The 14,846-nt window shown below is 46.8% G+C and overlaps 1 protein-coding gene across 11 annotated transcripts in view; it reads left to right on the plus strand.

Moving 5' to 3' along the window:
* Nucleotides 1-14,457, plus strand: part of AKAP13 (A-kinase anchoring protein 13) — a 325,195-nt gene extending 310,738 nt beyond the window's left edge. For all 11 annotated transcript variants that reach the window (XM_041751826.1, XM_041751825.1, XM_041751827.1 and 8 more), the window contains 7 exons: nucleotides 2,312-2,473; nucleotides 3,049-3,119; nucleotides 3,577-3,621; nucleotides 6,737-6,787; nucleotides 7,503-7,952; nucleotides 8,820-9,153; nucleotides 9,954-14,457. In XM_041751826.1, the coding sequence (XP_041607760.1) occupies nucleotides 2,312-2,473; nucleotides 3,049-3,119; nucleotides 3,577-3,621; nucleotides 6,737-6,787; nucleotides 7,503-7,952; nucleotides 8,820-9,153; nucleotides 9,954-10,003 (1,163 nt within the window). In that variant the 3' untranslated portion in view covers nucleotides 10,004-14,457. The remainder of the gene's footprint in view (nucleotides 1-2,311; nucleotides 2,474-3,048; nucleotides 3,120-3,576; nucleotides 3,622-6,736; nucleotides 6,788-7,502; nucleotides 7,953-8,819; nucleotides 9,154-9,953) is intronic.
* The last annotated feature ends 389 nt before the right edge of the window (nucleotides 14,458-14,846 follow it).

The raw sequence follows: 14,846 nt of genomic DNA on the forward strand, positions 1-14,846 counted from the left end.
ACTACATGGGTCCAGAAATAAAATGTGGCCAGACACCCCAAAGCCCTTCCATATGTTCCCTCCCTCCCTCTAAAAAGGAACGGGTGCTGTGACTTACACGTTTCCATACAGTTCTGTGGCTAACGGCCTATGTGTAGACACCATAAAAACTAGTATTTTTTTCATAGGCTTTTTCGGATTCCTAATTTCCTGGCCTCCCCACCATCCCTTTCTTTTCCACACAATTTATCTTTGAAGAATCTGAGCTTTTTGACCTAGAATGTCTCTCACAGTCCAGCTTTTGTTCATGCAGGGGTTCTGTTCTGTTGCTAGTTCTTTCAGAATTGCATCTGGATTCAGAGTCTTAATTACTGAGCCTTGATCCCTGTGGTAAGCTGTGTTCGTGGAGTGTTGTGCTCCTCTTTTGGAGGCACAAGATAGCTTTGCTAGCTGCCTCCTCCTTTGTAGCCTAGAGGAAAGGGAAGATAAAAGGATAAATATTTTATTTTTTCCCCCTTTATTTACCAGTTATCAGGATAGTGAATTGTTCCATGGTCATCCTCTAAAGGTGACCAGTGCTTTTTAGATATTACTATATAGACTTATAAGTGTAAACTTGTTTGATGTTTTTCAAGTCCCTACGATTCTTATCTTTACTTAAACGTTCAGAATATCCTCTATTTGCCAACTAGCGCCTCTCTGGCTGGCTTCCAGGTGCTTCTGACATGATCCCAAGAGTTTCTGAGAGCTTCGATGCTCTTTGATAAATTAAGATGTTCTAGACTCGTCTTGTTCTCTGCCCAGATCTAGAGTCATTTCTCTAAGGAACTCTTACTTCTTTTAGTGGGAAATGATATTTTAAGACCACAGTCTGGGCAATAGGGATAGTCATTGCTGCTGGGGTTTTCATGACATCGTTTGTCATTTTGGATGTCTGAAGCTCATCCTTTAAGTAGATGTCTCAGGAGAGAGGCATGTGAGGACAGTGTGCCCTGTATCCATGCACACTGTTGATAATTGTGGCACGTAAACCTTGAAAGTCTGCTGTGTGGGATATGGATTCCTTGGTTCACTCTTTCTTCCCTTGGGTATCTTAATTGTTCTTAAATAATGTCCTTCCTTTTTTTCTGATGTAAAACGTTGCTGTCCACATACGATCTTAACTCAATTCAGTCTGTGTAAGTCACATGCTTTCTGCCTAGGTTCCCAAGAACTACTATTTGGAAATCCAGGTAGTTTTACTGGCACATGCCTTAGTGTTGGGGTTGTTCTGGATCGATGCTCTTAGGTTCACAGTGCTCTAATTTGATGTGGTTTTGGAGTTCAGAAAAATATTCTTCATTTAAAGCTTTTAGTATTTTTTTCTCTGTCCTCGTTTTGATTTTCTTCTTCAAGAGCTCCCATCACCCACATGCTGGATCCCCTCTGCCTGTCCTCCATCTGTGCTGCTCCCTTCACACTCTCTCTCTGTTCATCTTTTTAATGTTTAATCTTCCTCCCACCTCTGGTAAGTCATTTTCTGTTGGGTTTATTTTGCTCTTGTCTTCTAGTTTTCCTTTCTAAAATAATTGTTTCTCTTTGTTCCCACTTCTTGGAATCTGTGTGTCCTGATTCTGCCCTGGGTCCCTCCATGCCTGTGTCCTCTCCATACAGTAAGTAGCTCATCCACTGCACGGACCTGTCTTTCTGATGTGCTGTTACCAGCCCATGCAGGGAGTGGAGTCTCTTTTTCTTGCTCTCTTTTTCCATAGTGTTGTGTGAGATTTGACTTTGATGTTTCCCAGTTGCTCATTTATACATGAAATACTTTCCTAAGTTTTTAAGTTCAGATATCTTTTCTCACTTCACAGGACTCTAATTCTATTCCACTTTTAGTGCTTTCTCCCTTCTGTGGGACACTGCTCTAGAAAAGAAGCCTCACTGCTCAGATTTGAGACCTCAGATCCTTAGACTACTCTGGTCCCTTGAACTCACTGTGCCAACGGGCAAAAACCCTGCCAGTTTCAGCACTGCTCTCAAATTGGCCCATCTTGCTTCCCCGGGAATTCTTTTTTGCTACTTTGGGCCTGACTCTAGAAGGCCATGCTCCTTCCAGTAAATGACTATCTTCCCTGTGCCCTTTCAAATTTCCTCAGCCCCATGTAAATAAGACTGAAGGCTTCCTCTGAATTTCCCAATAGAATCCAGAGCTGAAACCTTTCTCTGAGCAAAGAAAGTCAGAGTCCCTCTGGAATTTTCTGATCATGCTCCCTACATATCATGTATTACCATGATATTTTCTTTTTCTCAGTGGAAGGTGAAATACAACTTTTGCACATTTCCTTTTTTCCAGTGGAGATCCTTCAAGGTTTGGTGAGTGGAAGCCTGGGAGGCACACTCGGGCCGGCTGTCAGTAGCCCTGTTGAGCAAGAAGGCATAGTTGGCCCTGTTTCCTTGCCTCGGAGAGCAGAGACCTTCGGAGGATTTGACAGCCATCAGATGAATGCCTCAAAAGGTAAATGATTTAGGAGCGCCTGGCTATCTTAGTAGTCAGTAGAGCATGCGGCTTTTGCTCTCAGGGTTGTGAGTTCAAGGCTCACGTTGGGCCTAGAGCTTACTTTGAGGGGGATAAAAAGGGTAAATGATTTAGAACCCATACTTCTGTAGATGATCCTTCTGTAGACTATCACACACAACCAAAAATGTGCTCATTCTGGTAGCTGCATCTCCTCTGTCCCAGTCAGTAGAAGTTTTAGTGAAAGCTCATTTAGTAGCTAGCTGCTAGAACACTCAAGAATCTCTATCAGTGTCATGCTTACTTTGAATAATAAAAAGCAATTTCCTGGGATCTCAGGTAAGCTGTGGCCAAAAGAGTAATGATACTCATTTTTCCTTTCTGCTTCTAATTCTTCTGCGACCACAAAATTCTTAATCACTTAGCTGCCACCAAGCGGCTTCCCCCTTTTTGACAATAATAAGATGTAGGATTACCACCATATCTCTAAGCTATATATTTTGTATGCTTTTATTGGTTAATCTGTTCCACAGCTTTATTCAAAACAAAACAAAACAAAAACTTGTTTGTTTCAGGAGGTGAGAAGGAAGAGGGAGAGGATGGCCAAGATCTGAGGAGAACAGAATCCGACAGTGGTCTGAAAAAGGTATTTTTCTAAAATGCACCACCCGAGACGTCCTTGGCACTTCCCTCTACATCCATAGACTTTGCAGTTAATCCACTGGAATCTTATTTTGGATGCCTGACTTGCTGTTAATTCCTACTTTAAGAGAAAAACACATTTTTAAAGAAACCCTACAATTAAAAGTACCATATCACTGGCCCTTTGACCTCTCAGGCTTAGAACCCTGAGTTTACGTTCATGGCTCCCCCTGCGGCCCCGACATCAGGAGCTTTGTGTCAGTGGCCCATACCAGCCTTGACTCTTCAGGTGTGTCAGTTAAGTCCAGCCTCAAATCTTCATTATCCTGCAGCAGGAGGCTGTGCTGGAAAAGAATAAAAATGAGAAGCCCAAGCATAACAGACATACATTGAATATTATCTTTGCCCAGGATCATCTTTTTCTTTTTCTTTTTCTTTAATGCATGTTTTTTGTTTTATAGGGTGGAAATGCTAACCTGGTATTTATGCTTAAAAGAAACAGTGAGGTAAGGGCATTACGAGCTGTGTATAAGAAAAGGATTTTGTTATAATTGCTAGGCTGAGAATGCTTATTTGTGTTTTGCTGTTATGAACAAGCTGACTCCTGGCCTTGATCTGTGCACTTAACCGTGCGGTTGCCACTTCCATTTACTTGGCTGTTCCCTGGCCCCGGGGCCTCAGCCTCGGATTGCTCCAGACTTCTCCATCCTGGAGAAGCAGGCCTCTTGCTTTCTGGGAAGATGCAGGGTCACATAAGCCTGGCTCTATGGACCATGGCACCTCCCCTGTAGGTAACTGCGCAGTAATATCCTGTCCTGCAATGACTCAAGTTGCATTTTCTTCTTTGAGTGCTGCTTTTCACTCGCTGCATGTCACTCTGTGTCACGCACAGAGTGGTGTCACTGCTCTTATGGGAGAGGGGATCTTCCTTCCCTTCGTGGGTTCAGTTCTGCCCACCCTGCTGGGAGCTTGCCTCTCTGGCTCTGGTCCCCTCTTCCTGCCTCTTCCCCGCAAATCCTGTTCCTCTTCCCTGCAAATCCTGTTCTAGGCCACCACCCTCTCCACACTTGCTTGGCTCTGATCGGCTGGAATGCTTGTCAGCCAACCGGAGTTAGACAACAAATGACAGTGGCTTTATGGGGTGCCCCTCTCTGGGTGCTCTTGAGTTTCTTCTTACTTTAAAAATATATATATATTTATTTATTCATGAGAGACACAGAGAAGCAGAGGCAGAGGGAGAAGCAAGTTCCATGTAGGGAGCCTGATGTGAGACTTGATCCTAGGACCCTGTGTCACACTCTGAGCCCAAGGCAGATGCTCAACCACTGAGCCACCCAGGCTCTTGAGTTTCTTCTTGCTTTTAACATAATATCTTAAGTCCCTGACAAACTTGGTTTTAAAATTTTTAATTAAAGGGAACTTCCCCTTTTCCCCTCCTAAAACTTGTTGGCATGGAAGTGTAAAAACACCATGGTTTTCTGAAGGCCTCCCCTTTGGTGTGCTTTCCTTAAATGAAATAAACTTACTCTCACACAGACTGTTGCTCTCTGTACCTACTGCTCCAATGAAATTTCGCTCTTATTTTTCTCTTTGGTAACTTCTCCCCCTGTATTTTGTGACAAGGGTTGGGTAAGAAACTACCAGACCAGGGCATTTCAGGCACTCTAGTGAGGATAACACTCTGTGGACCACAAGCCACTGTCAGAATAAACTGAAAAGAGGAGTAAAAACTGTGTTCTCAGAAGGGCTATAAGCCTAATAATTTTTTGTGTGTTTTGTTCTAAGTACAGTTGATCCTTGAATTGCATGGGCCCACTTAATAGGCAGGTTTTTTCTGACAAATATAGTGTAGTGCTATAAATATGTTTTCCTTTTGATTTTTTTAGTAACGTTCTCTTCTAGCCTACTTTTATAAGAATACAGCATGTAATACCTATAACGTACCAAATATATGTTAATCAGCTATGTTATGGGTAAAACTTTGGGTCAACAGTAGCCGTTAGTAAAGTGCTGGGAGTCAGAAGTTATAGGTGGATTTTCTACCGTGCAAGGGAACTGCTGCCCCAACCCCTGCATTGTTCATAGGTGAGCTGTATTATAAAAGAAATATGTGGTCATAGTAGAAAGTTTGAAAAATGTCCAATCATGAAAAAAAGAATAAAATGATCCCACCACTGAGAAATAACTACTGTTAAATGTTTGGTATTTATATTTCCAGCCTTTTCTTCTGCACAACATATATTTATTTATATGTATAAGTTTGTGTGGGTATGACTAGTACAAAAATAGTTCTGTATAATTTATACCAAATAGGGATCCCTGGGTGGCGCAGCGGTTTGGTGCCTGCCTTTGGCCCAGGGCGTGATCCTGGAGACCCGGGATCGAATCCCACGTTGGGCTCCCGGTGCATGGAGCCTGCTTCTCCCTCTGCCTATGTCTCTGTCTCTCCCTCTCTCTCTGTGTGACTATCATAAATAAATAAAAATTAAAAAAAAAAAACATAATTTATACCAAATACTCCCTGGAGCTTTGTGTCCTTTTTTCCCCTTACACACATTAGAAGCATTTCCCCAGAGCAGATTTATACACACATGCTCTTTAACGGTTGCACGTTATGTTGTATGCCATCATTCAGTTCTTCCTCTAGTTTGTGTGTGGAATTTAATGCAGCAAAAACAGCTCTGTGCGGCGCTACCGCACTCGAGAGAGAAATACTCATGGCATGCTCCCCTTCCCTCCACACAAGTCTGTCCTTGCTTTCACCAGCATTGGGAACAGTCCGCTTGTAACTGACGTTTTGTTGGTTTCATAAGTTCAAGTGGTATTTTATTTTTCATCTGTTTAATTTCAAATAAAGGTGAATCATTTTTTATAGGTCATATAATTGGCCATTTATATTTCTTTTACAAATTGCTGGTTTGTGTTGCCTGTTTTCTTACTAGGTTATTTGTTTCTCGTTGATCCACAGGAGCCTTTTTTCATTTGGCTTTGAGTGTCCCTGCATTACATGTTTTAATTTTATATTTCATATAGTGACACTTGGTGCATCTGTGATTTCTTGCATTGATTCTTCAAAAAGTCTCTGTTTCATGATGAGAAGACATTCTCATATTTTCTTACTCTCTTATGATTCTTTTTTTTACACTCAACCTTTTAATCTGTTTGAATATATTTTGTGTGAGCCAGGATCCCAACTTAATTTTTCCCAAAGATTTAGCCATTTTCTGAGAACAATTTGTTGAATATTCTTTGCTTCCGCAGTGATTCAGGAATGCTAATTATACACTAACTTCTTGTGGTTTGCTCAGGGCTTTCTGTTCTGTTACATTGGTGTGCACGTCATTTTTATGCCAGTAATCTTAGAGAATTGGAGCTTTACAATGCCTTTCTAATGTGTGCTGATGGCCCTCCTACACCGTCGTTTGGTTGGCTTGATCTTGTTGTGTATCTCTTGGACATTTGTACCTGCTTATTCTTTTTGGTGCTTTCAGTATAGAAACATTGCATTCAGATGCAGGCTCCTTGCTGTGTGTTCAGGGGCTTATGTTGCCAGACAGGACATGGTGTGATGGGTTCTGAGACTCTGGTCTGAGGTAATGTTTCCATTCCTTGCTTTTGCAGCAACTTGTCCAGAGTGTCATTCATCTCCACGAACTCCTAAGCACATTGCAGGTATGGACCTTTCTCTTTTATCCTTTCACTCATTCGTTTCAAGAAAAATTGTTAAGGGTATTGTTGGCCTGGATCTTTGAGGTATGTGGGCTGGTCATAAGTAAAATGGAGCCTTCAGTCAAGACAAGGCTAGCTGTCAGGATGAGAAAGGGTATAAGATGCAGTGCTTAGAGCGTCACTGACCTTCTAAGAACTGATGATTGATGATAGTAGACTATTATACATAGGTGCTGTAGATAACCCTAGGGCAAACCCCATAAAGTGCTAAACATGGTTTGGATGTTTTCTGTCCAGAAAAGCTTTAGCATGATTTTAAGTTTCCAAATGGCTGCGTAGTATGTGGATAGGGAAGCCCTCCTCAAATAACTGCTATCTAACACTTTCTGGGAATTATCCTTAAATTCTGCCCATTTCCTTTCTGCAAGCTATAACATTATCCAGTTCCCACTTCCTCACACCTCCAGAATACATACAGTCTCCACCCCAGGCAGTGTCAACAGTATGTGACCAAGTGTAACAAGACTCGGTCCCCACACAGTTGACATTCCTGTATGAGAAGTGCCCCCAGGGGCGGGCACTTGGCTCCAAGGTTATAGTGGAGCGCTCTGACCAGACTGGCCTAAAAAGTGAGGGGGAATTGTAGGCTGTCCTGAGCCCGGGGCTGGACCAGGGGTAGGGCTAGTCACACCTCCCTACTTCTCTTGCCCCTGCCCAGGGCGTGGTGCTGCAGCAGGACAGCTACATCGAGGACCAGAAGCTGCTGCTGGCAGAGCGTGCACTCACCCGGAGTTCATCACGCCCCAGCTCCCTGGTGGAGCAGGAAAAGCAGCGCAGCCTGGAGAAGCAGCGCCAGGACCTGGCCAACCTGCAGAAGCAGCAGGCACAGCACCTGGAGGAGAAGCGGCGGCGCGAGCGCGAGTGGGAGGCCCGCGAGAGAGCGCTGCAGGAGCGTGAGGCCCGGCTGGCGCAGCGTGAGCAGGATGTGTGGCGTGGCCAGCAAGACCTTGACCGTGAGCGGGAGGAGCTGCAGCACAAGAAGGGTGCCTACCAGTGTGACCTGGAGAGGCTCCGCGCAGCCCAGAAGCAGCTGGAGCGCGAGCAGGAGCAGCTGAAGCGGGATGCTGACCGACTCAGCCAAAGGCAGGTGGAGCACGACGCGTGTCAGGTGAGGCACTGGGACGGGTAAGGGGGTGCCCCCGGAGCTTGCTTAGCCTGGACGGGGTTGGTGGGGACAGGGGCACCGGGGTCTGTGTGTGGGGTGGTGAGCCCCGCCCTCTCTGAGCTTAGGCCAGGGGTGTTCTGCGGGCATTTGGGGAACATGGATACCTGTGACTGAACTGCCTGTCTGTTGACACTGGTCTGGTGTTGCCATCTTCCAGGGATGAAACAGGTTAGCAGAGAAGCAGGTTAGCTTCCCACAGAGGTGTTTGAGGTATAGGGTGGGAGCAGGAATGGGCTCTGCATGTTGCTCTTCAAGACAGGATGGATTCCACCCGCATCCCAATAACTCAGCAGGGCTCTGACTGAGGAAGCCCCTCCCTGCAACACCCCTGCATGGGACACCACAGATCCAATGATGCTCCTCTACCTGGTTTCAACTCCTGACTCCCTACCACCCTCTTAACCTGACAGGCTCCCATCGTCCCTCAGCCCTGAAATAATTCTTCATGGCCCTGTGTGATTCAGTCTTCACCCAAACATCTCTCCTGTTTCTTCAGGAATGGGAGTTTTTTACTAAGCTGCATCATCCAAGATAAATTAATTCTTTCTGCTGCTGACATTAAGTACATGTAATAAAATTAATAATGGTATCAAAACTAATAATTGTAATACTTTCCCAGGTACTACTTGGGGCGGGGAGGAGTAGCTAGTCAAGAAGTCCTGAATCCTTATACAGTGAGTGCCGAGGTGTCCAAGGAAGTGGGTGCACACCAGGCTGAAACCCCCCAGTTGACCTCAGCCAGCATTTAGTGAGTGGGCACTGGGAATCCCACTGGCACCTCACTTAAAACCTCGTTTGGAACATGTGCAGGTGTCATATCAACATACTAAGCTGCTGAGGATCCCATCCTTCTTTCCGAATCCTGAGGAGCCCCCCATGCCATCTGTACCTTCAATAGCCAAATCAGGATCCCTGGACTCAGAACTCTCAGTATCCCCAAAAAGGAACAGTATCTCTCGGACACACAAAGATAAGGGGCCTTTTCACATACTGAGTTCCACCAGCCAGACAAACAAAGTACCCGAGGGTCAGAGCCAGACCCCAGTACCTGCCTCTGCCTCCACCCGCCTGTTTGGGTTAGCTAAGCCAAAGGAAAAGAAGGAGAAAAAGAAGAAGAACAAAGGCAGCCGCTCTCAGCCCTGTGGTGAGTTACCCACGCCAGGTCCCCTCCAGCCCCATTGCCCCCAGATCTTGAAGGGTGGGCAGGTTTCCGTAGCATGGGGATGGTTAAATTGGGGCCATTCAGGTGTGTGCTGTCTTGCCAGGCGCACTTGCTTTGCCTGTGAAGGCTGCTGGGACTCACACCTGGAATACCAACTCTGTGGTCATTTAAGACATCCTCCCCCCTTGTGCACACGTGTGCCCAGGAGAGTGTGCAGGTCTCATATTCCAGGCATCTGTTTCCCAACTGAGGCACCCAGATGAAGACTAAAGTCTCCCTGCTTCCCTGTAGGACTGGTCCAGTCACCAGTAGAGCTCGTACTTAGCACTTCCAGGAGCTGGCTGTGTGAAGCAGGTGATGCTAAGCCCAAGAGAAACTAGGAAATGGAAGTTCAGAGAGACCAACAGTTGTGCTTGCCAGCACAGCTTGTGATTAAACCCCACTAACTGAGGTTCCCAGTTTGGACATCACTTTCCCCAAAGTCCTCCCTCTGTTCCTTCTCATTAGGATTGCTCCCTCTGCTTTGTGCAGGAGAGCAGCTTGTCTCTGGGCCTGTTTGTGAATAGGAAGTCTGGTGCTTTGTCAAGTGACAGTGAAGGGTGCCAGAGGACCTCATTTACTAAACCAGTTAAGGAACCCTGGCCTGGAGAAGGGGTGGGTTGCCTACCAGGCCATCACTGGTTGCATCCCAGAAGACTGGGGTTGAGGAGAAAGGGAAGAGAGTTCAGTGAAAAGAACAATTGTTTTCTGAAGTTCTTTCTCCGTGGTTTCTCCTTTACCAGATGGCCCCGGGTCAGAAGTACCCGCAGAGGGTGAAGAGATCTTCTGCTGACGCTGCCCTCTGCCAGGGCCACCACCTCCTGTCCTGGCCCATGGTTACCAGCCCCACCTCTCCTGTTTCTGGGTGTGGTCTCTTACCTTGGACACCCATGCTGCCCCAGGTCCTGGACCAGAGTGACAAATGGTCTCTAATGTCAGGGTGGGGCAGGGGACCAGAAGTCAGTGGCTGCTCACAGCTCCCGGATTGGGGCTGGCCCTACTGAGGGTGTTACACTGAAAGTAGGTGGTCCCAGAAGTCCAGGTGATGGTTTCGGACATGTCAGGAATTTCTAAAGGCTGAAAGAAGTTTCCAAATAAGGTCTAAAATTCTACCTGCCTTTTATTTGCGGGAGACAAGCAACAGTCAAGCAGCAGCAGATAATTTGGACTTGGTCTGTGTACATAGTTACCGTCTGCATATACCCATGGGGCATACCAGAATCAGGCACCATCTGTAGGAGGTGCTGCCCCGCCCTGCCTGGGGGACACGCAGGCACTCAGCAGTTATCCCCTAGCCCTCCAAGGCGGCTTTCCTATAACCCTACTCTGTGCACACACCCCTTTCTGCATGTATTTCTCATTTCATTTTAGAAGCGATAGCAAACATTTGTGAAAACCAGTGAGAAAAGGCATGACATGTTTAAAAAGCAAATGTGTGTATATATGATCTGTACCACCTTGATTTGGGTGTTTGTCATTTAAAAAAAAAAAAAATCTAGTTTTAACATGAAATCCAAAGAAATCTTATACTTACTGGTTTTCCAGGATGTTTGCCCGCATACTCTGGGCAGAGATGAAGTAGAGAATCTCCTCATCCCTACTCCTGCCTTGTGACACTTTCTGGTTGTCACTGACTCGCAGCCTCCTGGCAGCACGCCAAGGGAAGCTGCTTCTCCGGCACTGAGGTGGTCCCCACCCCAGTACCGGGACAGCTGGCCATGTCAGTTCAGGTGAAGGAATTTGGCCCACAGGTAGTAATTTTTACATTAGTGCAGCCCGATCGATAGCTGGCCCAGGTGTGGCTTGGAAATGTGCTCATCCTCTATCAGGAGGCTGGGGCACAATTCGATTTCTTCAAACATTTTTCAAATCTAAAGGTCTGTTGGTTATTGTACTCCACCCCCTGACGGTGCCACAGATGTGGCCTGGTTACTCTTCTCTTCCTCTCTTCCACACTGTTGGTGATCTGTATTTGCTGGAGGCTCGTCACCGGCTAGTAGGAGCAGGACCGTTCATTGAGTTCCTCTGAGGCCCCATCTCCCTGCTGGACTCACTGCTCCCTGTAAGGGGAGACCCTGGAAAAGCCTGCTTTCATTATGCCCCGGGTCCTGCCCCTCAGAAGCATGGGTCTTTGAACATACTTCTTAAACAAAATCTGTAACTTGGTGCTTGTTGATGAATTGCAAGCTGGCCTTGCAGATGGAGATATTTATCTTTCAGTTTATTTGAAAGAGGTCTGGTTTAACATTTTTAGGTTAGGTTTGTTTATTTATTTGTGTGTGTGTGTGTGTGTGTGTGTGTGTGTGTGTGTGTGTGTAAAGTGAACAAGTGAACATACTAGCCCAACGGTTTCAACCATCTGATCAATGCAGAAAGTGAATAGCCAACAGTGCTGCTCACTCCTCGGTGTCTGTCAAAGTGCTTTGAGGGCCCAAAAGAAAATTAATGGTTAGGGAAGGGGGATGCTTTTCTTCTCTCCTCTCATCCCCACCTCATTCTCTGATCAAAGGATGTCATCATCCTTACTGGAGAGTCAGAACCTGCCACCTCTGAGTTAATCACCTATTCCTATTGTGGAGATTTCTTAGTCTTCAGAAACAGACTTTAAGACCAAAACTGGCTAATGGTCTTTTGAACTCTGATTCCCCTTCCCCCACCCCTAAAGTTCCTTTTGTGCATCAGTCCAGCAGAGCCTGCCATGGTTTTCCTCAGATTCACACAGAGCCCAGCTCTCTTGGGCACCAATCCTAGCTCCCCACTGGGGCTTGCCGTCTCACTGGACCTGTGCTGTCAGAGGAGATGGCTGGCCAGAGGGGATGGCTCCGGGCACTCGAAGCCTGGCAGCTGGGCCACCCTGTTTCCTGAGCCTGCGGCAGGAAGTGCTCAGGGCTGACCACATCGGCCCTCACGTCTGCTCTCCACAAGAGTGCTCTGGACCCCGGGTCACTGTCCACTGCTGCCTAGCTTGATGGCAATTTGAAAGTGTCTTTTACTCTCAACTAGCTATAACGTTTAAGTGGATTTGGTTGGGGCGATGGTGGGTTTTTTTGTTGTTTTTTTTTTTTTAATGGAGACCTCGCCTGCACCCACACCCCAGTAATTTAATTTGGTCAGGTTCTGGCTGGACAAATGTAGAATCGTAATTAGTAGCTTCCTGCATCCACCCCACCTGGCCACCTCCATTCAGAATCCAGGCTGCCGTAGGAAGAGACAACTATTTAGTAAGACCCGTGCTCTGACTTGCCTTTCCCCTCTCACCCCCAGGAGACTGGATCTGGGGGACCTCACATTGTGCTTGGAGAGCTACCTGGGTTGTTACTTGTGCTTGTGACCTTGAAAACCACTCTGGTTACTGAGTCTCCCTGTGAGAAGGGGTCGTCTGCCAGGGTAACTCTGATTCAGTTCCCCGTTGTATCTTCCAGCAAGCTCAAGAAATCAGATGCTTGACGGTGTGGTTGAGTTTTGGGGGTCAGGTAGAGACACTAGCCAAGAGTCCCCAAGTTCCCAGAGTCTAGGGAATTTCCTGGAAAGAGGCTGCATCTTCTCAGTCTATCATCTCAGAAGTTGTCATCCTGTTTGGGTGACACGTGCACTTTAAATGCTCTCGTCTGTTGGCTTCATTTTTGAGACAATCAGCTGTGGTAACTGTTTCCTTCTTTGAAAACTTGAGGGTTAAAAGCATGCAGATCGCCATAATCCAGCCTTTGCCAACATTCCATTCTCTGCCCCCAGGAGAGTGATCTGTGCCTCATCAAGATTTTTTTTTTCTTTTTTTTTTTTTTTTTTGAAAAGGTACGAATCTTACCTTTTTCCACCTTCTGTCTCAGGGTAGCACCACTCAAGTCCCTTTGAGAAGAGAATGTTTCCCTTATTCTCTTCCTCAGCCTGCCTGAATTGTTCAGACCCTCGGGGGTTTGTTGTACCTTTCCGGGGAGGGAGCTGGAGTGGGGTGCAGGGTGACAGAGGCAGGAGGCCAGGAGGACCTACCCAGGAGGCCAGGACATCATCCACGAGTTGCTCCTCACAGAAGTACTTGCTGTTCACCACTTGGCCTCTGAGGCAGCTTTTCCAGAGCCAGTTCTTCTGAGGATTCTGGTATTTGCTGGGGGGTGGCAGTCCACTGCAGTGTTGGTGGCCACTTGTGCCCAGGCCAGCCCCACCTGGGAGGGGGTTGGAGATGCTGTCTTGGTGAGTGGCTGTCCCCAGGGTGGCTTGGGGAATGTGGAAGCCCAAGCAGCCCTTTAGGGTCAGATGGTGGTTGAGAGACGTGTGTGCCTTGCCCACCCACCTTCCGTCTGGACATACATGCTGGTGGTGCAGGCCTGGGCACCAGCCCCATGCTATTGCTCATTGACAGGCAGAGATGAAGAGGAGGGCAAAGAGTTTGTTGTGGTTTGTGTCTGTCTTCGTTTTTCTTCCAATGTAGCCTAACATTCCTAGTTAACCAGAGCTTTGGAATCTACTGCCTGCTGGCCAGGTTTTAAAGTGAAAAGTATTTTAATGCTGCCATAAGAGTAAAAACAAAAAAGGAAGGGAAAAAACAAAAAGGCTTCTTTCCTTCTACTTATCTAATTTAATTTGTCAAAAGATTGACAGGCCTTGAATTAATTCTCCATCTTGCTAAGGTTTAAAGCCGGGCAAACCCTGCTGGCTCAAGTCCTCCGGCCACAGACATGACACCCTGCTCCGCACACCCGGCCTATGCTGGGGGGGGTGGGGGTGGGGGGCTCCTCCCTGCTGCAAAGCAGAGGGCACTGCCCCCCCACCCCCACCCCGGCCCAGCCTCTCCACCCCAGGCCTCACCCAGCTTGAGCTCTCCTGCCTTCTACAGCCACCTTCCAGGGGCCCGCCCAGTCAGCTTGCCCATGGTCACGGTTCAGCCTGTGGTTTTCTGTGTTCCTTGCCCACTGGGGGCGTGGGACATGCCCGGACCTGCAGGAGGGCAATTACCGTACACCTTATACCTCTGCTTTTGTTGTTTTCAAGCGCTAGATGAACGTTTCTGTGCTAGGTTCTTTTCAATAAAAAGGGGTTAAAACCCAGATGCTGTATATTAATTTGTAATTATGTATAAAGTAAAGCAGTTTTACAGTAAAACTGTAAAAAATTTTTTCAGTGTGTTTTCTGGGATTTTGCCACAACATACTGGCTTTGTATTTTATTTATCTTCCTCTCTAGTTATTGGCTTCAGACTCTACTTGTAAAGTCCCTTCCACCCTTTCAAAAAATAAATGTCCTTTAAGTCTTGATGTTGCCATATCCTATTTTGTCCCCACGGGCTTCCTGTAGAGCATCCCAAGACATTCAGGGCTCCTGATAACGGTACCCCCACACGAAGAAGAGCCCTCTCCCCAGAGAGAACTTACAAGCACTCAGTGGCTCCTCAGAGGCCTTTTCCTGGGGCCCAGACACAAAACCCAGGGGTGACAGGCCAGCCGTGAAGCAGATCCCGTGAAGCGGGATTTGGGCCTGGAATCAAAACTATTTCCAGTCATATCAGTGCAGTAAAATTGTCCTTTGCTATAGGTTCTACTCTGTAAAAAGAATTGTTTGCCTGCCTTTGACAACTTTCCCCACCCCGTGCCCCGCAGACACAACTCGATAATGCTCACATCAGTGCAAACAAGCCAAAGACA

This window comes from Vulpes lagopus, chromosome 4 (assembly GCF_018345385.1).
Source record: "Vulpes lagopus strain Blue_001 chromosome 4, ASM1834538v1, whole genome shotgun sequence".
Taxonomy (NCBI): domain Eukaryota; kingdom Metazoa; phylum Chordata; class Mammalia; order Carnivora; family Canidae; genus Vulpes; species Vulpes lagopus.